Source organism: Sarcophilus harrisii, chromosome 2 (genome assembly GCF_902635505.1).
Source record: "Sarcophilus harrisii chromosome 2, mSarHar1.11, whole genome shotgun sequence".
Taxonomy (NCBI): Eukaryota; Metazoa; Chordata; class Mammalia; order Dasyuromorphia; family Dasyuridae; genus Sarcophilus; species Sarcophilus harrisii.
The window spans coordinates 500,820,346-500,845,373 of NC_045427.1; the positions used below are offsets into that span (position 1 = coordinate 500,820,346).

The window sequence follows — 25,028 nt, forward strand, 5'->3', positions numbered from 1 at the left end:
TTCCAATTTTCCCCCTCCTTTTCCCCTAGATAGCAAGTAATCCAATATATGTCTTTCACTTTCAACAGATTTCCATCTATATTATTGTAATTTTTTGTATATGTATTTCTATTCACACCTCCTCACAGTTATTTTGAAAGAAAGGAATGTCTGAGATGATCACCATCATTTAGAAGTGAGCAAACTAGGACTTGGAGTGGTTGATATCAAGGTCACATTGTATTAAATTACAAATCTAGAATGCAAAATCAGGGTTTCTTGATTCCAATCTTTTTTTTTCCAAACTAAATTATGATAGTATTTGAGTATGAGCCTGTACATAGCTACCCTCACTTTAATCATGATTTGCCATTTACAGAACCTTTCATTTTCATGTTTTGAAGTTTGAGATAGTAATATTTCATCTTTTGGTGAGAATAAGAATTACAAAATTGCTAATAGAACACTGTTTTAAGCTTAGTTGTAGGTATCTTATAGGATAAAGTGGATTTTTGGCAGCATGTCTGGATAATTTAAAAAATAGTTTCTGTAGGTTATGGATGACTAGTGTTTGAAAGAAATATAATCTTTTTATGCCTTGTTTCAGGGGGAAAATTATGATTTAATTTCAACTTAAATCCCAGTTATACTACAATATATGTTTATAAACAGAAGACAGCCTTCATTATTATTATTATTTTTATATTTTAGAAATTTTATATTTTTTCTAATTGAATGTAAAAATATTTTTAACAATTATTTTTTAAAAATTTGAATTCCAAATTCTCTTAACCTTCTCCCTCCTTCTTGAGAAAGCAAACAATTTGATGTAGATTATACTGTATACATTTTTTAAAAGTGGAATGCAGGGGGCAGCTAAGTGGTGTAGTGGATAGAGCACCAGCCCTGAAGTTGGGAGGACCTGAGTTCAAATCTGGCCTCAGACACTTAACATTTCCTAGCTGTGTGACCCTGGGCAAGTCACTTAACTCCAATTGCCTCAGCAAAAAAAAAAAAAAAAAAAAAAAAAAATGGAATGCAGCATTCTTTGGAAAGAATAATTAAGCAGTTTAATACTACATCAAGCTTTCTATGTATTTAATGTGTCAAAAACATTTTATAGAAAAAAAGTTAATCTGAGACTTTGTTTACTGCAAAATACAGATGGACTGTTCATCTAGCTTTCTCCAGATGTCGTTTCTATTTAAATCTTGTGACTGCTATCAATGATTATGATAGTAATTGGAGAAAATGTTAAACTTATGAGTGAAAAGTGGAAGATTTACATAGGACTTGGAATGAGAGTTGCTACTTTTGGTTAAACCCACACAAAATTAACTTTCTTCTTTGGCTAGCTGTACTTAATGTGTAAACATAATGATTTGAAAATGATGATTCCATATTAGAAACAATAGCAGAGAAAGACCAACTTGTGTACATATTAGAATGCCAAAAAAAAAACTCTGAAGAGCTTGGGATGTTATTGGTAGTTGGCAGAGGTTTCTGGCAGAAGTGTCTAGGATGGAAGAACACTATCACTCTTATTGGTCTTTTTGTTTGTTTTGTTTTGTTTTCCCTTGCAATCTGGTGTTGTATGAAATTTTCTCTGATATTGGCATGCCAGTTATTCTTTGGTGTCCATAATGATTACAGAATGCTCTTGATTTTCTTTTCTAGGAGAGCACATAGATTATTGTGGCTATGCTGTCCTTCCTATGGCTGTAGAACAGGATATTCTGATAGCTGTTGAACCTGTGAAAAGTCAAACACTCCACTTGACCAATACGAATCCCAAGTACCTGTGAGTACTTTAGATTTCTATAATTGCCTATATGTCCTGGGTCTTAAAGAACTTTAGAGGTAGAGGGGAGGAATTTGCCATGTTTATTGTATATTTCAGGTTTCATTGAAACCATCACTGATTATACATTAAAATATTACATACACATACACACACACTCACACACCATATGCAATTTTATTTTGCTTTTTAGATATCAGTTGGTTTAATTTGGATATTTCTCTTTCATCTTGACTTTCATTCTTGCTTATCTTTGTCAAGAGGCAATCAAAACTTCATGAAACCTAGTAAAAACTAGATTTATTACAAGAGAAACGAACCCAAAGAGTTCATAATCCATATAGAAGTTTGCATATTTATGATAGTACAGCAAAGGAAAGAGGAAGAAACACAAATCTCTTCCTGAAGGGACATGGCATGAGGAGGAAAGATACAGTAAAGGTGTCCTGAAAGGGAGGAACATGGTTAAGGCAAAAACTACATTCTTTTCCCTTGTAAAATGCTAGACCATGAAGATATGATGATCTGTTTATCTATTTATCTGCTTATCTAGGCAGCTTCTTAGCCTACTGAAGACTGTCAAAAACCTGTCTTGACTTCCAAAGACACATAGGGAATCCTATTTGGGATGTAAAGAACAAATTATGTTAGTGCAATGGGAATTTGTCCTTGACACAAAGGACATTCAGAGCCTCCTATACACTCTCGGTCCAGTGTTTCTGAAAACTATGGCTACTCAAAAAGACAAATTCAGGGAACCCCTTAGCATTCTTTAATACCTAATCAGTTACAATTAATTCACAGTTGTGATTATTGATGCTTTGTCCTGACTTTTAGGACCAATGCAAGCTAACTAGAGTTCACAAAATCTGAGTTTGAAGTCAGTCTCTGTTGGAATAATGATTAAATCCTTCCACAATAAATTAAATAATAGATTGTCCATTCTCTGTTTTAAGACCTCTGCTGAAAAAGAAATCCCAATTTCCTAAGATAATAAATTCCATTTTGGGGTAACTGATGGTTATTTAAGTGTTAGGAAAGACTGGTAACATATTTATCCTAAATCTATTCTCTATGTCAAACATCCCTAATTCTTTTAACTGATTCTCACATGAAGTTAACTTGAGAGCCTTCATTATCTTTGTTGCCTTCTTCTGGCTGTTCTATTTTCTCCTATTTCATATGTTTCAAGTTGATGTTTTCTAGTTTTTTTTAATCTGTTTTTTCAGTTTTTTTATCTGTAAGATGAGAGGGTTGGACTAGATGATCTTTAAAATCTCAGCTATAAGTCCAATGATACTATGACTTTTTATTTTTGAATTAAGAATGAATGTAGTTTAGAAGTTAAAAAGAGACCAGATGTTTATTTTCTTTAAATAATTGTATATATTTGTATATATTTTTAGTTGAAGAAAAATATGCAAAATATTTCTATATATATATATTCTCTCTATATATATATACAAACCTTGTGCTTTATTTAAAATAAATTATAAATCTTATGAAGTTGGGGGAAGGAAAATGGTAAAGGAGAGAAAAAGTTTTAGTATTTAGAGTAACAAACTGTCATTTCATTTTCTGATGTTATAGAATTAAGCTAGGAACTAAAGACTGATCAGTATTGTATATGTAATTTTTAAAAAAATTATTAGTGATAAAGAATGTTCTTCATTTGAAATTTGCAAAGTGCTTTTCACACACTAGCTCATTTGATCCTTTCAGTAACCTAACAAGGTGTATCCTACAGGTTTTATTATTTTCATTTTACAGGAAAAAAAAAATGAAAGCTTGAAGAAACAGAATGGTCATATGTGATGGTCATACTGTTTGTAATATCTGAATCCAGCTCTTTTCTTTATCCAAGTACATTGTCCTTTCTATTAAATATAAGGCTTCCCTCAAGAATGTATATTTGGAGAAAAATATTAAATCACAACTTCTTGATGAGCAATTTATTTAGGTTTGATTGTAGCCCAAGTTGTCTATGTTAGGACTTTGTAACTTTCAGACAGGCCATAACTGAAAATGATTCCTCATGAAAATGTCTTGTAAATTTCAAAGAACTATATAAATGTGATCAATTATATGGCATTGCTGATTTAAAAAAAAAAAAAAGAGAGAGAAAAAAGATGGTTCCTCGTTTATTTTCTCACAAAAGTTCCTTTAGAAAGCTTTCTCTTCCACTAGAGTTAAATTTTAATTCTACCTATATCTTGTGAAGGTCTTTTAACCTCAGTAATCTTTTTTTAAAAAATCAATAAGATTCATGAAATTATGGCATTAAAAATTTTGGTGAGTTGGAAAGGCCTTAGATATCTTTACTTTAAAACTTCCCTGCATTTTATAGATGAAGAAACTGGGGACATTAAATGACTGACATATGATCATTTACCCAGGTAGTTAATGGCATAGTTAGGACTAGAAATTAATTTCCAGTTCATTTTTTTCAACTGAGTAGAAATAACATGGTGCAGTAGTACTATTCTGGAGTTGCAGCACCTGGATTTGACTCTCAATTTTGACACTTATTAAGCTGTGTGACCACAGAAAATTCACCTAGCAATCAGAGATTTGGTTTTCTCATTTATAAAATAGATCTGATAACGATTTTACCACTTATCTCATAAAATTTTTGTTAATAAAGTGCTCTGAAAAGTATTTTAAGTTATATAAAGGTGAATTTTTATTTTTCTGCATTAAAATACATGTGAAAGTATTTTTTTAGTCAATCAACAAGCAATTATTAAGCCCCAGCTATACTTGTAATGTAAAGAAAAGTATCACTGTCCTGTGCTCTACTGTGGGAAATATGTACACATATAATATTACTCAGGATCATTCATGTCATAATTTCCTTTGTACCATGTCGCCTCAAGAATTTCTAAATTTTTTTTTCCTCAATAGTATTTCATTTTTCCAAATACATGTAAATATGGTTTTCAACATTCATTTTTGTAAAGCTTTGTGTTCCAAGTATTACTCCCTTCTCTTAACTCTTCCTTCCCCAAGGCAGCAAATAATCTGATATAGGTTAAATATATAAATCCTTTTAAACATATTTCCATATTTGTCATGTTGTACAAGAAAAATTAGACCAAAAGGGAAAAAAACCAAGAGAAGGAAGAAAAACAAAAACAAAAACCAAAACCAAAAAATAAAAAGGTGAAAATATTATGCTTTTTCTTTTGTAGTGGTAAAGAATTAGAAATAAAGAATTGGAAAAAAACAAGTAAACAAACAACAACAGCAAAAGTAAAAATACTATACTTTGTTTCACATTCAGTCTTCATAGATAGTTTTCTCTCTGGAAAGGAATGGTACTTTTCATCATGTTTATTAGAATTGCCTTGAATCACCTTATTGTTGAAAAAGAGTCAAGTCCAACACAATTGATCATCACATAAACTTGTTACTGTGTACAGTGTTCTCTTGGTTCTTCTCACTTCATTTAATATCAGTTCAAGTAAATCTTTTCAAACTTTTCTGAAATCAACTGATGGGCATCCATTCAGTTTCCAGTTCCTTGTCACTACAAAGAAGGCTGCCACAAACATTTTTGCACATGTGGGTCCCTTTCCCTCCTTTAAGATTTCTTTGGGATATAAGCCCAATAGAAACACTGCTGGATCAAAGGGTATGCCCAGTCTGATAGCCCTTTGGGCATAGTTCCAAATTGCTCTCCAGAATGGTTGGATCATTTCACAACTCCATCAACAATTCATTAGTGTCCCATTTTTGCACATTCCCTCCAACATTTGTTATTATCTCTTCCTGTCATACAGTTGCTTACATCTAACTTTATTTGTGTCAAAAGTCTTTTGTGTGTTCATATAGTTCTTAATAGTGTCTTGGCAGGTAGATTCCCAAATATTTTATGTTGTCTATAATTATTTTAAATAGGCTTTCTCTTTCTATCTCTTGCTGTTGGCCTTTGTTGGTAACATATAGAAATGCTGATGATGTGTGTTTATTTTATATACTGCAGCTTTGCTAAAGTTAATTGTTTCTAGTGGTTTTTTAATTGACTCTCTAGGATTCTCTAAATATACCATCCTTTCAAAGAATGTAAAATTAAAAAAAAAAAATCCTTTTAGAATCCCAAAGGCATCAAGTATTATCTATATACAGCAGGAAGATTGTTGGACAGAACAAGTTCTCTTGTCTGATTGTGGGAATTGTAAAAAAAAGCATTTCAAGTCTGAATAACAATGGTGAAATAGGAAGTATACTAGAGCTGGACTCAAAGGGCCTGGATTCAAATATCAACTTTGCTACTTACTACCTATGTGACCTTGGGAGACCTATATCGTATCTGTTGCTTCATTTATAAAATGAGGGGGTTGGGATAGATAACCTCTTAAATCTGATGAGCATTAAGAGAGGGGGAGAAAAAGAGGTATAGTTTAGAAGTTGCTGTTGTCTGAATTTCTAGTGTAGCACTGAAGTTATCAACTGAAAACAGCTATTTGCATTTGGATTTTGGTGTAGGAATTTGTACATTACTATCAAAAGCAGTTGAGCAAGATGTCAAATTGCTTAAATCTGTGAAATGAGAAAGAAATCCCCATACAGGGAAACCCCCTGTGAATATAGAGCTCAGCTAGGGATATGGTGGCTATAGCAGACACTAAGAAAACAAAAAAAGAGGTTGACCAAAAGTTGTCTTGACATTTTGTCAATATTTAGAGTAGAGTATGGTCCTATGAGATGCAATCTGTTTGAAGAGCTAATAATAAAAATTGACACATAATACTTTAAAGCTTGCAACATGCTCTGTGTATTTGTATTGCATGTGTGAGAGATATTAAGATGGACCCAAAGAGGCTCAGGTATTTTACTTGCTCCCTTTCCAAAGTCCTCTTTATTTAGGCTTTATCCAAGCTTCAAATTGGATTCAACACTAGAGGAAGCCTTTAATTGGAGGGTTTAGGCTCCCTTTTATAAGACTCTTTCAGCATATTAAGTTCTTGAGTAGATCTTCTCAAAGAGGGAATTAAAAAGGTACTTTGTACAATGTAAATCAAACTTGGGACAGTTATTTATTTCCTGAAAACAAGTTCTTGACACAAAAGACATCAACAGAGAAAATTTTAAAACAAAATTTGATGACTTATTTTAGAACTATTGTATAATCAGTTACAAGCAGATAACTTAAAACTCATCTCAACATGAGTCTGTTTCTAGTACTGCTTATTAGCCATTTTACTCTTATCTCAGGTTTTAATTGTTTCCCTCAAAATATAGGTTTTCTGATAATTCAGTTTAGTGACCTGGGCTCCAATTTTTGTTAATAAGTATGTTAATTTCAAACAAACAATTCCATTTTATTTTAAGCCTCTATCTTGTGATTAAGTACTTGGTAGATATTTTTTTTTTTTTCTGTAATAAGATAAGCACTTTTGTATAGCTTGGCAATGACGTGTGTGTTCCCCAAATTTGTCAAAAAATTACTACTCACATGTGTTTTTCAAATCTGGTAAACAAATGATAAATACTTAGTAATGACGTTAGAAAAGTAAAGTAAAGGATAATTTCCTCTCCTCAAAGACTTAAACAATTTATCACCAATCAGAACTTAGCTGCAAGTTGAAATGCTCTTAACTAGAACAAGAGAAAATCAGTACTGGTGGCAGTTAACAGTCTGCTCCTGGTTTAATTAAGAGAGCATTTGATTAAGTGCTTGATTAAGAAAGACTCCTGTAAACATTTACATGAACTAATGCAAAGTGAAATGAGGAGAATCAGGAGATCATTGTACAGGGCAACAACAAGGGTATACGAAAATCAGTTCTGGTGGACCTGGCTCTTTTTAACAGTGAGATGACTGAGGCCAGTTCCTATTGTTTAGTTATAAAAAGAGCCATCTGCACCCAGAGAGAGGACTGTGGGGACTGAGTGTGGACCACAGCACAGCATTTTCACTCTTTCTATTGTTGTTTGCTTGCATTTTATTTTCTTTCTCATTTTTTTTTCCTTTTTGATCTGATTTTTCTTGTGCAGCATGATAACTGTATAAACATGTATACATATATTGGATTTAACATATATATTTTTTTACTATGTTTAACATATATTGGATTACTTGCTGTCTTGGGGAGGGAGTGGGAGAAAGGGAGGGAAAAATTTGGAACACAAGGTTTTGCAAGGGTCATTGTTGAAAAATTATCCATGCATATGTTTTTTTTTTTTTTTTTTTTTTAATTTAATAGCCTTTTATTTACAGGATATATACACGGGTAACTTTACAGCATTAACAATTGCCAAACCTCTTGTTCCAATTTTTCACCTCTTACCCCCCCACCCCCTCCCCTAGATGGCAGGATGACCAGTAGATGTTAAATATATTAAGATATAAATTAGATACACAATAAGTATACCTGACCAAAACGTTATTTTGCTGTAGAAAAAGAATCAGACTCTGAAATATTGTACAATTAGCTTGTGAAGGAAATCAAAAATGCAGGTGTGCATAAATATAGGGATTGGGAATTCAATGTAATGGTTTTTAGTCATCTCCCAGAGTTCTTTTTCTGGGCATAGCGTTCAGTTCATTACTGCTCCATTAGAAATAATTTGGTTGATCTCGTTGCTGAGGATGGCCTGATCCATCAGAACTGGTCATCATATAGTATTGTTGTTGAAGTATATAATGATCTCCTCATGCATATGTTTTGAAAATAAAAAGATTGGGCAGCTAGGTAGCACAGTAGATAAAGCACCAACCCTGAAGTCAGGAGGACATGAGTTTAAATCTGGCCTCAGACACTTAACGCTTCCTAGCTGTGTGACCCTGAGCAAGTCACTTAACCCCAATTGCCTCAGCCAAAAAAAAAAAAAGTGATTATATATAATAATGAATGTAGTAAGCCTTATCAGTGTGCCATTCACCTTAATAGACATTTGTTACAGCAAATTGGTTACCTATGTATTATACTTTACATCTTGCATAGTGTATATACTGTATCTTACACACTTTTCACTTGCATAGTGAAGAAATTTTCCTTGTCTCAGTTCTGCTCATTGGACTCAACAGTTCTAAACTAATTCAACTCAGGATGTTGCCTTCAAGCCAAAATATGTTTACTTTGAGACTGATGTTTGGTCACCTATTCAGGAAAGAAAATAGAATGGAAAAGGCATTCAAAGGCCCAGTTGTAAGCTTTTTTAATTGAGCCCAACCTCATGGGAGAAGAGGAAAAGGAAGAAACACTATTACTAATCTCTTCATTCCCCTCAAAGAGAGTTTGGTGACAGAGAAGTTTATTTGCCACATGGGAAAGGGGTATAAAGAATGCAAACCAGAAGCTGTTTCTTGTTGGCAGATCCCCTTCCCCCTCTGTCAGAGGACAGGGAGGACCTAGGATCCACTCAGAACCTTCTGTGCCATACCTAGGCTGTATTCAGTGCTCAATTACTCCTTGAACAGAGGCAGCGAGGATGTTCCTTAACCCCCAAAGACCCAAGTTTCACAAGAATTACTGGAATTAGGGAATTTCTCTGCATGCTGTGTTCAACCTGTGATACATATCAATTGTCATGTGAGCCTTAAACAAATCCTGTGAAGTAAGTAATATGGATATTATTGTTTTCCTATGACAGACAAAGAAACAGAAGTTCAGGTAAAGTGTCTTGCCAGTAGTCATTCGTTTGATATCTTGATTTGAATTCTAGTCTCCCTTATTTCAGGTTCACTGCTATACCAGGGCTTAAACTTTTCCCACTCTCAACCACTTTTCACCTGAGAATTTTTCCCCCTGAGGCAATAGGGGTTAAGTGACTTGCCCAGAGTCATACAACCAGGAAATGTTAAGTGTCTGAGGGCAGATTTAAACTCAGGTCCTCCTGACTTCAGGGCTGGAGCTCTATCAACTGTGCCAGCTAGCTGCCCCAACCTGAAAAAAAATTTCTGTGACTTCAGATATGTAAATATATAAAATAATAAAACATAATTTTGCAACCTTCATATTTAGTTATGCAACTCATAGTTTGAGTGTTGTGCAAAAATGCATCTCTAATATTGTGTTCAGTTGAGTGCCACAGTTTAACAAAGATTCCATTCTGGTGCGGCATTGATATGGTGAAGGAACTAGATCATGCCATAGGAGTTTTAATTGAATGAACAGAGCTTGTTTATTCTGAAGAAGAAATGACTTGTGTTAAGAAAGAGTAGAAAAATAAGAGCAATTTTCTAGTTCTGAAGGTAGTTATATGAAAGACAGATTAGGCTTGTTTTGTTTGGGTACAAAAGGCAAATCTGGGAGCAAAAGGTAGAAGTTTCTGAGTGGCAGATTTTCAATGATTGAAGAAAAATCCTGACAAATAGAACAATCTAAATGGCTATCTTGACTCTAATACACTGTTGGTGGAATCGCAAACTGATCTAGCCATTTTGGAGAACAATCTATAATTATATCACATATTATTATATTATATGTAACATATGTATATATATTATACATAATGATATAAATATGTTATTCAACTGAGTATATATATCTATATCTATCTATCTATATATATGTATATCCTTTGACCCAGCAATACCATTATTAGGTCTGTTTCCAAAAGTGATCAGGAAAAAAAGAAAAGAACCTTTATGTTCAAAACCTTTTACAACAGCTCTCTTTGTGGTGGCAAAGAATTAGAAATTGAAAGGATGATCATTAATTGAGGAATGGCTAAACAAGTTGTGGTATATGATTACGATGGAATACTACTGTATTATAAGAAATGATGAGCAGGTTGGTTTTAGAAAAACATGGAAAAATTTCCACGAAATGATGAAGAGTGAAATGAGCAGAACCAAGAGAATGTTTTATATAGTATTTACAATATTGTGAATGACAAAGGTGTTCAAATTTTCAAATTGATTACAAAGGACTTATGAAAGAAGATGCTGTCTTCAGAGAAAGAACTGATAAGTGGAAGTATGCATAGTATGTATATGTTTATATATATATATATGTATACATATATTCTCTATATGTTTCTATCTGTCAAAGGGTGGCCTTCTTTAGTGCAAGTGGGAAGGGAAGAAGGGGTACAGTTTGGAACCTAATATATAACAAAAAGTAAATTAAGTTGAAAAAATAAATTTAAAAAAAAAAAGATTGTCATGATAAGTAGTAAGTTTCTTATTTCTAGAGGTCTTCAAGCCAAGGCTGCATGACCACTTGTTGAGGTGTTTTTTAGAAAGAATTCTTTCTTGGGAATATATTGGGCTGAGTGATATATTCCAATTCTGAGATTCTATATCTATTCTTCCCTGAAAGCATTATATGGTAGTCTCACACTAAAAGGTACTGGTTAGTTTTCATACTCCTTATACAATATCGTGACTTCATACTTGTGTTTATTGCTATTGGTTTTGTAGTCACCATTCAGCACAGCTTAGTGGGATGTGTAAACTTGGAGGTTTTACTATGTAAAGAAAAATCCCAACACTAATCCCTCAGTGTCCTATTTTAATACTTTCTATCTATGGAAATGTCTTTTTTTATCCCCAGTCTTTTTTTTTTCCTGTCTCCAAGCCATTTATTTATCCATAACAAAATATTTCCCCAACTGTACCCTTAAAAACAAAAACAGAACAGAATAAAAAAAAATAGCCTTTGGGATGAAATAGTTTTGGGTTTGCAATAATGTCAGATTGAGCTGTTTATTTGAAGGCCTGAATGGCGTCAACTTCATCTTTTATTTTTCTCCTAAAAATTGTCATTAAAAACAATCTTTTTATACTACTATATGTCACTAAGATTAAGTAGGTCAGTATATAAATAAAAAAATTCAGCTTTCACAAAGTCAAAATATTTTAATTCTTGTATTTTTTGGGTGAATGTGCTGTATATGTGTGTAATATACAGAGAGAGAGAGAGAGAGTTTAAAACTACACTAAGACTTTTGGTATACCATGTACATGTGAATAACACATACATTATATCTATATAGTATTATATATGTATGTGCTATTATACATTGTACATATATAATATTTATATGTGGGGTATATATGTATGTATATAGATCTGTTTCGAGTTGTGATTTCATCAGTATAAAGAACTTTTGGTATGGAAACTTCTCCCACTATTGCAGATCTGTAGTTGCTGTATAATTTATAGTCAGAGAGTGGCCTTTGGGCACCAAGAGAGAAGGAAAGAAAAGAATATGAAATTCAAAATTTCTGTTACTTTAACATTTCATATTTGGTAAAGACAGAAATGACTAAATTAGATAGAAATTTGGGGATCTATGGCATAATTCATTTATTGATAGTGTTTCTCTTTCTTAAAATCTGTAACTAAGCAGATTCTTTAATCAGACCAGGCCAGTAGAGGTCATTTTACTTACTTATTGCATATTTCTAGTCATTATTGCTATCTATGTTTTTGACTTGGTAAAGTTTATGAAGTTTTCTTCTAGTGGCTGATCATTTCTGATGACCAACACCATTCTGGGGCAGAATTAGGCAGTTTTTTATTCTCCTTTTTTTCTTAATGCACTATATTTTCCTTATCCCTTCTGCTACCTTTTCACATCTCCATAGGTGTTCATTTCTTGATTTATCAAAAGGAAAGAACTTTTTCTGTTAAATTAACTCATTAAGTAAAGTATTAGTTGATAATAATTCATTGTGTTGTCTCTCCTATGGAATATTTGCAGTCTTTAATTTGGGACTTCTGAAGACCAATTTACTATTTTTAAAATCTCTTATTGATACATTTTTTACCTCCTATATTTCTTTCTGGATCCTTTTTCTTTTCTTTTTCCAGAGAGCCATCCCAAAGGATTTTTAAAAAATAAAAATAAGAGGAAAAAAAGAACAATTTTTAGTAAAATCGATGTAGTTTAACATTATGTACAAAATGTTCCATAGCCATACCTCTCTTCCCATCCTCTACCCCCTTCTGCAAAGGAATGTTAAAGAGTGTCTTCTCATATCAAATTACTTTTGAGAATTAAAGGACATGATTTTCTGATGATAAAATGTCAGTACAAAATGTTTGAGGGAGGGATCACAAGGGAGTCTTCTCAGAGATTACATCTATTTTGTTCACTTGTACATATCTTATCTTGCTGCAAATTTAAAGAATTATTTCTCTAAAATTGAAAGCTCTGACATTAGCCAAACTCTCTTACTACTCAGTTTAATGGTATGAATGTCCAGAGCATTTTAACTTAACAACTTTGCTTCAATTTAGAATCACGTTAGTGTGTACAAAAGCTAAAAGAGACATGGAAAAACTGGGTTAGGAATTTAGTGTGTTCCTGAAATAAGGCTTCCCAAAGAATTAAAATACAATAGTTGAAAAAAAAATTGAGACATAATTTTGTCATTCCCTTTCTTTGTTATCTCCTGTGACTCTCTTTTGCTTTTAAGATAAAATGTAAATATTTCTGATGGGCTTTCTACTCCACCCCAATTTTCCAGACTCACTTATTTCCATTACTCATTCATGTATCTATATTCAAACTAAACTGACTGGCTTTTTTTTTTTTTTCATGGTATAGGAGAATACTTAATTGTTTTCTAAGCAATTATTTAAAGCAATAAATTTAAGCAATTTAATTAAATCAATTAATTAGTTTAAGCAATTATTTTTAAAGTAAATACCTTTACTCAAACTGTTTCCTATGCAGGGATGTTGTTTCTCTTTACCTTGCCTTTTGGCATCCCTAATTCCTTTCAAGGTTCTGCCCCGACTTCCCACCCCTTTTCCCTCCAACCTTCAGCTTACTTTGAATTTCTTTTGTGCGTACTTTGTGCTCTCTATACTATGTCAGTTGACTAAAAACTCCTTGATGTCAGGAACTGTTTTGTTTTTGTCTTTGTATCTCCTGTGCTTAGCACAATACCTAGATCTGACAATTAAGAGACCATCTGTAACTTTGGAGAGAGTAGTTTTGATTGAATGTTGAGGTGTGGGGAGCCAGTTTATAGAGACTTAAAAAAAAGTGAGAGGAGAGGAAGTGGAATAATGAATCCTTAAAAAGTGTCCTTGTAATGCCAGAGAAACTGAGGCAGGATAGAGATTAGAGAGTATTTAATAATTTATTAAATGGAGAGATTTACTGGGACCAAATGGATCCATGGTTTGGTCCCAGGGCTGAATGAGACTATCCTGTCCAAGAATCCAGCAAACAGTTCTTGATGACATATATACATGTGGCTCAGATGCAGAGGGTAGACTGAGGCAGGGGCAGAGTCAGGGTGCTGAGAGCGGGAGTGGGATTCTGACAGGGTGGAGTGAGCCACCAGAGATGGGATGACATAATCAGGGGGAGGCACCCCAGACAAGGCGAGGCGTCTTGATAAGACAGTATCTGACATTCCAATAGCTTGGGACTGGGAGAGACATTCTGATATTCTAAAACATAAGGTCTTTTATCCTTATCAAGTATTCTGATAAAGAGGGAGAGGAGGTTTTGCAGAACTGAGAAGCAGGGAAACCTAGGCAGGACTGAGTCAGGATAATTAGGGAAACTAAGTCAGGACAATCAAAGAGAACTGTGGCAAAACATCCTTCGAATTGTTGTTGCTTTGATTGGTCATTTCCTGGCCATGACTTTTTGTGGGATTGGATTTCTTACCTTGTCCTTATCACAAGTCTTACACAGGAAGTGCTTTTCTGAGTCATTCTCTTTGTCTTCAAGAAATTTTGTAAAAGAACCAAAGAATTGGGACTGGTTTGTTAGTAAACATTTGAAAACATCACTTACCAACAAAATATCCACAAGATTTTGCAATAAAAAATTATGTCCAGATCTGGAGATCTTTATCAAAGAGAAATTATTAATTTATTTTGTAACAAAGTTCCTAAATAAGATATTCAGTAATAATAACAACAACAAAAGACAATTGCACCCAGACTTTCTTCTTTCACCCTACAGAATGTGAAATCATAATAAAGCCTTTAATTTTGAGAGAACTATTAAATTAGGGGAAACTTTATTCTAACCTAAAATTTGTTTAGAAGTTCTGCCCTGCATATCCTGTTTTCCTGCAAATTTGAAGAATTTATTTCCCTAAATTAAAAGCTCTAACATTATTCAAACTCTCTAACTATTCAATTTAAAGGTACTAATGTCCAGAGCATTTAACTTAGCTATCATGGGGTTGTTTCAGTTTAGATCACAAAAGCTAAAAGGAACATGGAAAAACTGGGTTAGGACTTTAGAATGTTCCTGAAATAATGCTTCTCAAAGAATAAAACACATTAGTTAAAAGAAAATTGAGACAGAATCTTGTATATATTGAAGTACACAAAAAGAAGAAATTTTTCTTAAAACTTCTGCACTGTTTGACTGGAGAGGGGAAAGGAAAAATAGATAATATAAAATAATTTACTTTTTAAAAACCTCCCCAAGTTTCCCCTATTGGGAATATCTTCTGTTCTTTGATCAGGGAGAAGTGCCCACAACCTGAAGTCAAAGATCTGGTTTCCTGAAACAGAACTTATTGTTGAAAAATTATAGCAATCCAATGTTGTTGGTTCAAAAAACTTTAAATATTTAATGTTCTCTGAGAAGTCAAAAGAAATTACTCTCAACACTCACACAGTATCTTGGATGGATCCTCAGTTGAAATGAGCATGACACATGGACCAGAATTATATAGGATAGACAGGCTATTTGCATATTTCTGCAATTTCTGCAAAGAACATGAGATGTAAGAATCACTTGAATATTTGAGAATACCTGCATAATGTTTCATATAAGTTTAAGAATGTTTTAGGGCACTGACTTATTATTAGTCATTGGAAAAAGAATTGAGAGTTGCAGATATTTACTGAGTGCCTATGGTTTAATGGGAGCAGTTAGTTCTCTGACAATTGAAACTTGTCGCAAGTCAAATCATGTACACAGAGTCATGGTGTACAAGACAATATTCAGAAAGATTTGGTTGAATGTAAACTCCTCGAGGACAGGGACTATTTTTTCCTTTTATCCCTAGTACCTAGCAAAGTGTTTTGCACATAAGAAATAATGTATGTTTGTTGGGTGAAATATGAATGGCTCTACCATGAGAGTGAAAAGGAGGCAAGGATTCATAGGTTGGAAGATGCAGCATTTTAACTGCGTATTGAAGGATAGCTAGTTAGTGAAGGTAAGGGGAAGGAATTTTAGTTAGTAATTGATAAGGTGCATTTATTAAATACCTACTATGTTTTAGGCACTGTTAACTACTGGATGACACAAAGAAAAGCAGAGGATAGTCGCTGTTTTTAAGAAGTTTATAGTCTAACGGAAGGGGGGAGAAACATGTAAATAACCATGTACAAACAAGACATAGAAGATAAATTGGAAATGACCAGCAAAGGGAAGGAACTAGCATTTAAGGGAGGTCTGGAAAAGCTTCTTATAACAATGTGGGATTTTATTAAGGACTTACTGCCAGGAAATGAAGATGAGGAAGAAAAGATCCAAGTCATGGAAATGCACAAATTAGGGAAGCTGAACCTGTGTGAGGAACAACTATGAGGAGGCCCCTGGAGTATATAGAGCAGAGGGGAATACAATATAAAAAGAGTAGAAAAGAAAGAGAGGGCCTGTTATAAAAGGTTTTGAATGTCAAAGATGTTATATGTATATTTTATTTATTAAATATAAGGATGACATGGTCAGATCTCTATTTTAGGAAGATCTACTTAACAGCTGAGATATGAGGATGGATTGACATGAGGAGAGATTTGAGATAGAGAGGCTATTGTAATAGTTCAGGCCTGAGGTAATGAGGGCCTGTACCTGAGTGATGGCAACTTTGGATGAGAGAAAGGGATTTATACAATATAGAATTAATAAGACTCCATAAATGTATTATACTGGCAGGGGTGGAGTGTAACTCAGCCTATATATAGCAAATATTAATCATTAGTAGTCAAGAATATTTATAAAGCATGTTCATATCATGCTTTTAACATACTTTTAATACTTGAACTGTTGACTTCCAGAGTTTTCTTGCCCAGGTTGTCTCCCTTTATTTCTGATTACTACCTAAGATAAATCCTGTCTCTTGTAGCACCCTTCCCATGTCGCAGAAGAAAACAGGGTGATAATTTACTTCCTACCAACTTGACCATTTTCCTTGTCTCATTTCTATGCCCTTTCCCTAAGGATAACCCTGAATCTTCAGATCTTTCCTCTCTACCTGTATAATCTATAGCCAGAGCTCTTTTTAACTCAAGGTAAAAACCTTCAGTCTCTACTTTCTCAGTACCTAGTTTCAATTCTTAAGTAATCCACAGAATAAGTTATTTCTCTTGTAGTTTTCTTCCCTTTTATTATTCTTATTAATAGTTATAACAAAAACAACAACTAACATAGTATGTGTGTGTGATATACACACACACATACATATAAAAACCTATTTTGTGCTAAGCACTTTTTACAAATATTATTTGATCCTCAGGACAATCCTAGGAAGATTTTGAACTTGGGTCCTCCTGACCCCAAGCCCAGCATTCTGAAGCTCTCTGTTTTGTTTTAGTAAGCAATATTAGCTTATGTGACTGGGAACTTGACCTACTCATACTCTGGAGTGCAGTGGAAAGAGTTCTGGATTTAAAGTCAGAGGACCTAGCTTTAACACTTAATACCAGTGTGTCATTGAGCAAGTCAAATTATATTTTTTGGCTTGTTTCCTCAGCTGTAAAATTAGGGAGGGTTGGGCTACATGTACACTTCCAATTCTATGACTGGATATCTGGAAATGGTGACATTCTAATTTGAAGAGCAGTCTTTTTTCTTTAACAGTAAGATGCTTAGGATATACATATATATATATATATATATATTTTTTTTTTTTTGGTAGAACTTGCCCATTTATATTCTGTATTTCCTTAATTTTACTTGGGAGGATAGGGAATATTTGTTAACATTTAAACTGCAATTAGTCTCTGGGAAATCTCATTCTTAAGGCAGCTATTTCTTCCATGAACATCTTGAAGACATATCCACATGAATCAGGATAATATCACCTATTTGTTTTGGCTGAATCCCTAAGAAAAGAATTTGCATAAGTTAAAAGTTAAGGTAAGCAATACCAGCATTCTTTTAAGGAATACCTGAGTAGAATTGCCTCACCTATGATGAATAAAACCTATAAAGAAGACTATTTCTATCTAGTAAGGCACAAGTCTCACTACTTAAGTATTACTTTGTTCATTTGTGAGTTGAATAGACTTTTGTCAACCTTGATATTAATTGATATGATTTTAAATTTCTGTGGGAAAGATCACATTTGTATATGTAGAACTGGCAATTGGATCCTATAACAATCTGCACATTTTTTTTCTTTTCCTGCATTGCTTTCTTTTAAAAAATTATTTATCTTTTGCTTTTCTGTTATATTCATTCCCAGATAAATCCCTTTTTTCTTCCTTAGAGCTTATAACAAAAAATTAACAAAGAAAGATGAGGAAAAAAACAGTTAAAAAATACTAACAATAATGTCAATTAAACTTGAAATTCTAGTCTGTCACTTATCAGTGAAAGGAAGGAGGTTAGATGTCATATATTACTTTTCTGGTTTTACTTACTGGACTAAGCAGCAGTTTGCATATATCTTATACTGTAATGCTGAAGAAACTGAGGCAAGATAGAGATTAGAGAGCATTTAATATTTTATTTGAAAGGGAGAAATTTACTGGGACCAAATGGATCCATGGTTTGGTCCCAGGGCTGAATGAGACTGTTGTCTCCAAGAATCCAGCAAACAATGTGAGTTTTCCATGACCTATATACACATGGCTCAGACTCAGGGGGGTAGACTGAGGCAGGGGTAGAGTCAGGGTGCTGACAGTGGAATGGGACTCTGACAGGGTGAGGTGAGCTACTGGAGATGGGGATGACATAATGGGGGGAGGCACCCCAGAGATGGGGAGAGGCATCTTGATAAGATAGTATCTGATATTCTGATAGCTTAGGATGGGGAGAGGCATTCTGATATTCTAAAATATAAGTTCTTTTATCCTTATCAAATATTATGATAAAGAGGGAGGGGTGATTTTGCAGGATTGAGCAGAAGAATTATAAACTGAGGCAGAACAATTAGGGGAACCAAGGCAGGACAATTTAGGGAAATTGAGTCAGGATCATTAGGGAAACTGAGTTAGGAAAATAAAAGAGAACTGTGGCACAATAATACTTTTTTGAATTCTTCATGTTCATGTTTATTTATAGCTCACTGGTATTTCACTATGTTCATATATCATAATTTGTTTAGTCATTCCTTAATTGAGAAGTATGTACATTGTTTTCAGTTTCTTGCTTCCACAAAAAGTATTGTTATAAGCATTTTGGTGGATTTAGGATTTTTGTTTCTGTCTCTGAGCTCCTTTGCAAAGATTCTTAAATGTTTTTGGGTTATGGACTCTTGGCATTTTTGTAAAGTCTGTGGATCTCTTTTCAAAACAATGTTCTTAAATGCATATAATTATAAAGAAAGCCAATTATATTGAAATACTGTTATCAAAATATTAAAAATAAATATATGAACTCCCAGCAAAAATCCTTGTCCTTGGCCTAGAAATAGTATATCTGGATCAGTGAGATATTTAGATCAATAGACTTTTAATAATAATAGAATTTTGATAATTTTGTTAGCAAAATCCTAAATTGCTTTCCAGAATAGTTAGATTAGTTTATAGTTGTACCAGAAGTGTATAATTACTGACTATATATATATTTAAGATTCTTTAACTTTTGATTTTAATAATTTCCTTAATAGTAATAATAACCTTTTCTGATCTCCCCAAATAGTAATTCTTTTCCTTCTAAGGCTGCTTTCCAGCTATTTTATATTTTCATTCTATCTGCAAACATATTTTTTTCAGAATTAGGGGCAGCTAGATGGTACAATGGATAGACTATGGGCCTGCAGTCAGGAATACTCATCTTTCTGAGTTCAAATCTGGTCTCAGATACTTATTAGCTGGATGATCCTGATCAAATCATTTCATCCTTTTTGCTTTAATTTCCTCATCTGTAAAATGGTTATAATAGCACCTACTTCTCAAGATTGTTGGGAAGATCAGATGAGATAATTGTAAAGTGCCTGAGGATAAGTGCTTTATAAATGTTGGTCTTCCTTCCCTCCTTCCCTTTCTCTCTCCCTCCTTCCCTTTTTCTCTCCCCCCTTCCCTTTCAAGCTAAACTTCAACAAATATGAAAATTTCTATACAAAGAAAAACGAAAAAGAGAATTGTACATATTTACTTCCCATGATTCTCACCATCTTTTGTTTAGTCATAAACTATTCCCTCATCTATTTTATCTGACAAGCAAAATTTTTCATGTTCTCCCAATTTGCTTGTGATATTCTTTATGTCTAAATGTACCCATTTTAACCTATATTGGTATGTAGTATGAAATGTTGGTCATTGCCTAGTTTTTGCCAAATTGTTTTTCAGTTTTCCAACAATTTTTGTCAAATGTTTAGTTCTTACCCTAAAAGCTTGGATCTTTGGGTTTATCAAACACTTGATTTCTACGGTTATTAATACTGTGCACCCAATCCACCATTGATCTACCATTCTATTTCTTAGCCAATATCAGATTATTTTGGACTACTTTTTTAATACAGTTTAGATCTGAAACTAATAGGCCACCTTTCTTTACATTTTTTAAATTGATTCTCTTTGTATTCTTGACCTTTTGCTCTCTCGCCAGTGAATTTTGTCATTATTTCTTTTAGATCTGTAAATGATTCTTTTTAATAATACATTAGCAGTTTGATTAAAATGGTAGTAATTAAATATTTTTAGACACATTGTGTTTAAAACTGTGTCTTATTCCATCCCTCTAGTTTGTCACTTTTCTGCCATGAGGAAAAGGAAATGAATAAGCCTTTATATAGGCTATGTGCTAGGCACTGTACTAAGCACTTTGTTTAAGAGGTAGGAAAATGATTTTATCATCACTCTTCTAAATTCATGATAGGTCATGAGTGAAACAGGGAAACTGAGGACTTCTCAGAATAATAATCGAATAATTCAAGACTCAGCACCAAGGGTCTGTTTAATTAGGCTCTGGGAAGAAGAGCAAAGATTTACTTTTCCAGCAGAAAATACTTGAGGTAACCTCTTGACCTTTACTCAACTGCTGAGAGAAGAACCTGACTAATTATTTAATAGCCTGGAGGTATTCTAGAAGCCTCTAAACTTGCTATCTCTATTTTGTTGATTGAGAAAGCCTGAGGTAAACCAAGTCTCCTTAGTTATTTTAGAAACCTTTAACTGCTCTGGCTTTATGGATTACTTACCTCTAAATAAATCTCCTTATTGTGAGGGATCATTAACTAAGGTAGATTGAATCTATAACCTTAATTTTAGTTTATGAAAGTCTGATTAGGTTTGGGAAAAATGAAATTCTTTGTACAAACATTACAATAGAGTGCTCATATCAACTCAAGCAAGCATTTGCAAATATTGTAACAAGCTGAACACAATAAATTTAGGCAAACATACTTGCTTGCAATAAGTCAATTAAATCAGCTTGACTAGAATTAGCAAACCTTTTCTACTTTCATTTGAGCAAGCAGTGAAAATTAATTGGATAAGGGGAGGTGGTCATGGGTTCCTATAACTATTTAATGGGTCTAACTCCGTAATCATCAGCCTCTTCTCTCTGAGAACTCAGTGAGCGGACTGCTCACTTCTCTTGAGATTCTAATAAAGCTTCTGATCTTCACTTTGAGAAATCTCTGAGTAGTCATTTTGATTAGGGGTTGTGTTTCCATCCCACACAGTCATTTCTGGACTCATTGTTCTTAAGGCTTACCCTCTTGTTTTTCCTCAAAATGTTGGGATCATTGAGTACATTGTTTTCCTGATTCTGCTCACTCATTTAACTGTCATATAAGTCCTTTCAGGTTTTTCTGAATTTCTCCCATTTTCTTTTTTTTTTTTTTTAAATAGTGTAGTAGTTTGCTATTGCATTTCTGTGTCATAATCTGCTCATTTATTTCCTAATTAATGGGTACCCACTTTGTCTGAAGTTCTTTGGTACAATAAAAATTGCTGCAGTAAATATTTGTGTACATATTGTGCTTACTGACTGAAATTCCTCTAAATATCAAGACAGCCCATGCATTTTTAGGGAGACACTAGTAGCACTGTATATCTTATGTTGTATGATTTTTCTAGGGCAAGGTTTTCCAGCCTAAATTCTACTGTGCTTTGGTAAATTTCCTATGTGGACCACTTTATTCGGTGTAATCTCAATCTGGCAGTTCTTATTGGACCAGGGAGCAGGAATAGGAGGTAGGGGTTGAGGGAGAAGGAAGAAAATAGAAGGAATTGGGGTATTTTTTGCTTTTTGGATTTTAAGTAGTGACTTTTTGATAATAAAATTTTTGTGAGCTGGTAAATATTTGCTCCAGAGTTATTTCTTTGTGAAAGAAATATTTTCCCACTGATAAACACTCTACTTGCACCCAGAACACTCAATACTTTTGCTTACAGCCTTTTTTCTTACTGTTACTACAACTGAATGTCATCATAACAAAAATTTGGAGGAAATACTGACATTGACCAGAATTCTGTTTTCTTTTGACATGTCACAAAAAGGTTAGCCTAAAAAGCTTATTGGGAGTAGCACCTTCCTGGGGGACATTTAGTGATAATAATAAAATATTATCTGTTGTATTCTGTTGTATTTTATTTCTCTCTTATCTTTTCATTTTATTCCACTTCATCATAATTTAGTTATTGCATATTTGTATGTGTCATATCCTCTTTGCTACATTGTAAACTCTATGAGGTTAGCAGCTATGTCTTAATTATCTCTTTACTGTCCCTTCAATCCCTGCCACAGTGTTTTGTGCATTTAGTAGAAGGTAGTTAATAAATGATAATTGAAGAAATGAATAAGTAAATTGAAAGTAAGATGATGTGGAAATTAGAAAAGGGTTTAAATTGACTGGATCTGTAGAGGAAAAGAGATGGATGAAAAATATCTAATTTAAACTTTTAACAGATTTTACTCTGTGTTCATTGAAGAAGCGATATACTTTTCTTATATAGGGCTTTTATTTCTATTTTTTTTTTTTAACCCAGGAAAGTTTCCTGTTCATCAGTAAAAAACAGAAATTAAAAAGCCAAATCTTTTAGTAGACACATAGTCATTTAGGAAGTTGAGAATTTTAATTCCAAAGAAAGACAGTAAAAATTAGCAGTTAAGACAAGTGATTCCTGGACTAGAATGAAAATATCACAAGAGCCAAATAGTCTTTTTAAGACACCAAGTTACTCAGCTCTTTCCCTGAATTGATCTGGGACTTATAAGAATATTTGTGTTAATGGTACCATGTCTTAGCAAAGCTACATGACACAGTGAATAGAGTTCCTAGTGTCAAGTGAATTCATCTTTGTGAGTTCAAATCTGCCCTCATACACTTACAATCTGTGCGATCCTATACAAGTCACTTAGTCCTGTTTGCCTCAATTTCTCATCTGTAAAATGAGATGGAGAAGGAAATGGCATTTGCCAAGAAAACGCCGGAGTCATGAAGAATTGGACCTGACTGAATAACAACAACCTGGTCTTAATGTTTTTTCTGTTGTAGTCTGTTGTCCCCAGGAAGTGTGTCATCCCAGAGATTTTCTTATGTTGCCATATGGTTTAGGTTGGCCCTGTTGTGAGACATAACAATTAGAAACAGAGACTGTTAACATCTCCTCAAAGAAGAGCTACATAATTGCATTATTACCAAAACCTTTAAGATTGTTATCTTCCTAGGTGTTAATATATGTAGGAGACAGGTTTATTTCTGAAGCCATTGTTTTTCAACAATTTTCCCCCCTCCTGTTGAAACATTTGGAAATAGCTACCTAGAAGAGCTTTGATTAGGGAAGGGTTTTTACAGTTGACTGGATAGAGCAGGAACATAAGTCTTTTAAAAGTAAGACGGTCTTTCCTTCATTCTTGGAGGACAATTCCAGATATGATATGAAAAATCTCTGAATATTTCTTACACATCTGAATTACTCCCAATAGTTCCTGCTTTCTCTCAACCTCAGATATATAAATATAAAATAACATAGGATTAAATTTATTAGAAAGATGAAAAACAAATTTTTAGATATGGGTCAGGGGTAAGGTGAGGAGGAGATTATTGCTTGAGTGGGGAGATAAGGAGTAGCTTTATGGTCAATTTTCTCATCTCTCTCTTTTATTTTTACAGATAGGTAAAATGAGACCAGCTAGTTTAAGTGATTTACCCACAATTAGCTAATCCCAATAGTTCTCTTAGAGGAGAGCCCAGGCCTATGTTCTTTCTGCTTCCTCTTATTGCTTGGTTTATTGGGAGTGAAGGTAAATGAAGTAAGCCAGTAGTGGCAGAGAGGTCATCTTACTAGGGACAGTTTCTCTTATGAAAAAAATTTAACTTTAGCTCCTCACTTACCATGAACACTTATTGTCAATCTTTTTGCCTTTTTAGCTCAAAGAAAAATTACTTAATTCTTAATGTTCTTTTACTGTTGTAGATTTGAAAAGCCCAAAATTATTTCATAGTTTAATGCATTTTATTTTAGGTATCTCAGTTTTTTTTTTTTTTCCCAAACTAATTTTATCTTAGTCTTTTATGTGAGGAAGAGGAAGACAACATAAAGGAAAAGTTTGGTGTGCCTAGTTCATGTCCTAGATAAGAAAAGTGTATATTCTTTCTTACCTGTGTAGTTTTGCAGAGACCATTTTAGTACCAAAATAGATCATTCATTCTAGGACACAGATGGCTCTCTTAAGTTAAAGACAGCCTGCTAAGTAAAGTTGATAGCTTTATGTCCAAAAATCACAGTTCTTAACAATTCAGTAATGCCAGGCAATTCTTTAAAAAAAAATATTTATTTTTATTTTAAATTTGAACACCAAGTAAAATGGGCATTTCCATATACACAATAGAATGCAAAAAATGATTATACATGAAATTGTAGGTCTATTATGTATAGCTTGTTTTTCTTTTTAATTATATAATAGATCCAACCTGCAGCCTTTAAAGCTCTTTCCCTTGTCTGTGATTCTGTATATACAAAAAGAAGGTTTTAAAGATCTTCTCTCTCTCTCTCTCTCTCTCTCTCTCTCTCTCTCTCTCTCTCTCTCTCTCTCTCTCTCTCTCTCTTTCTCCTTTCCCTTGCATTTGTCTTCCTTTCCCTACTACAAAAACAACCAAACAGATGTACATAGTCTAGTGAAACAAATTCCAGTATTGACTTTGTTAAAAAATGTATATTTTATTTTGCCTCTAATTCCT

General features: G+C 33.5%; 1 protein-coding gene across 2 annotated transcripts in view; it reads left to right on the forward strand.

Annotated features, from left to right (window-relative positions):
• The window catches only part of GALK2 (galactokinase 2), a 151,026-nt gene that overhangs the window by 12,537 nt on the left and 113,461 nt on the right, over positions 1-25,028 (forward strand). For both annotated transcript variants that reach the window (XM_031955172.1, XM_003755926.4), the window contains exon 3: positions 1,657-1,780. In XM_031955172.1, coding sequence (XP_031811032.1) covers positions 1,657-1,780 — 124 coding nt within the window. The remainder of the gene's footprint in view (positions 1-1,656; positions 1,781-25,028) is intronic.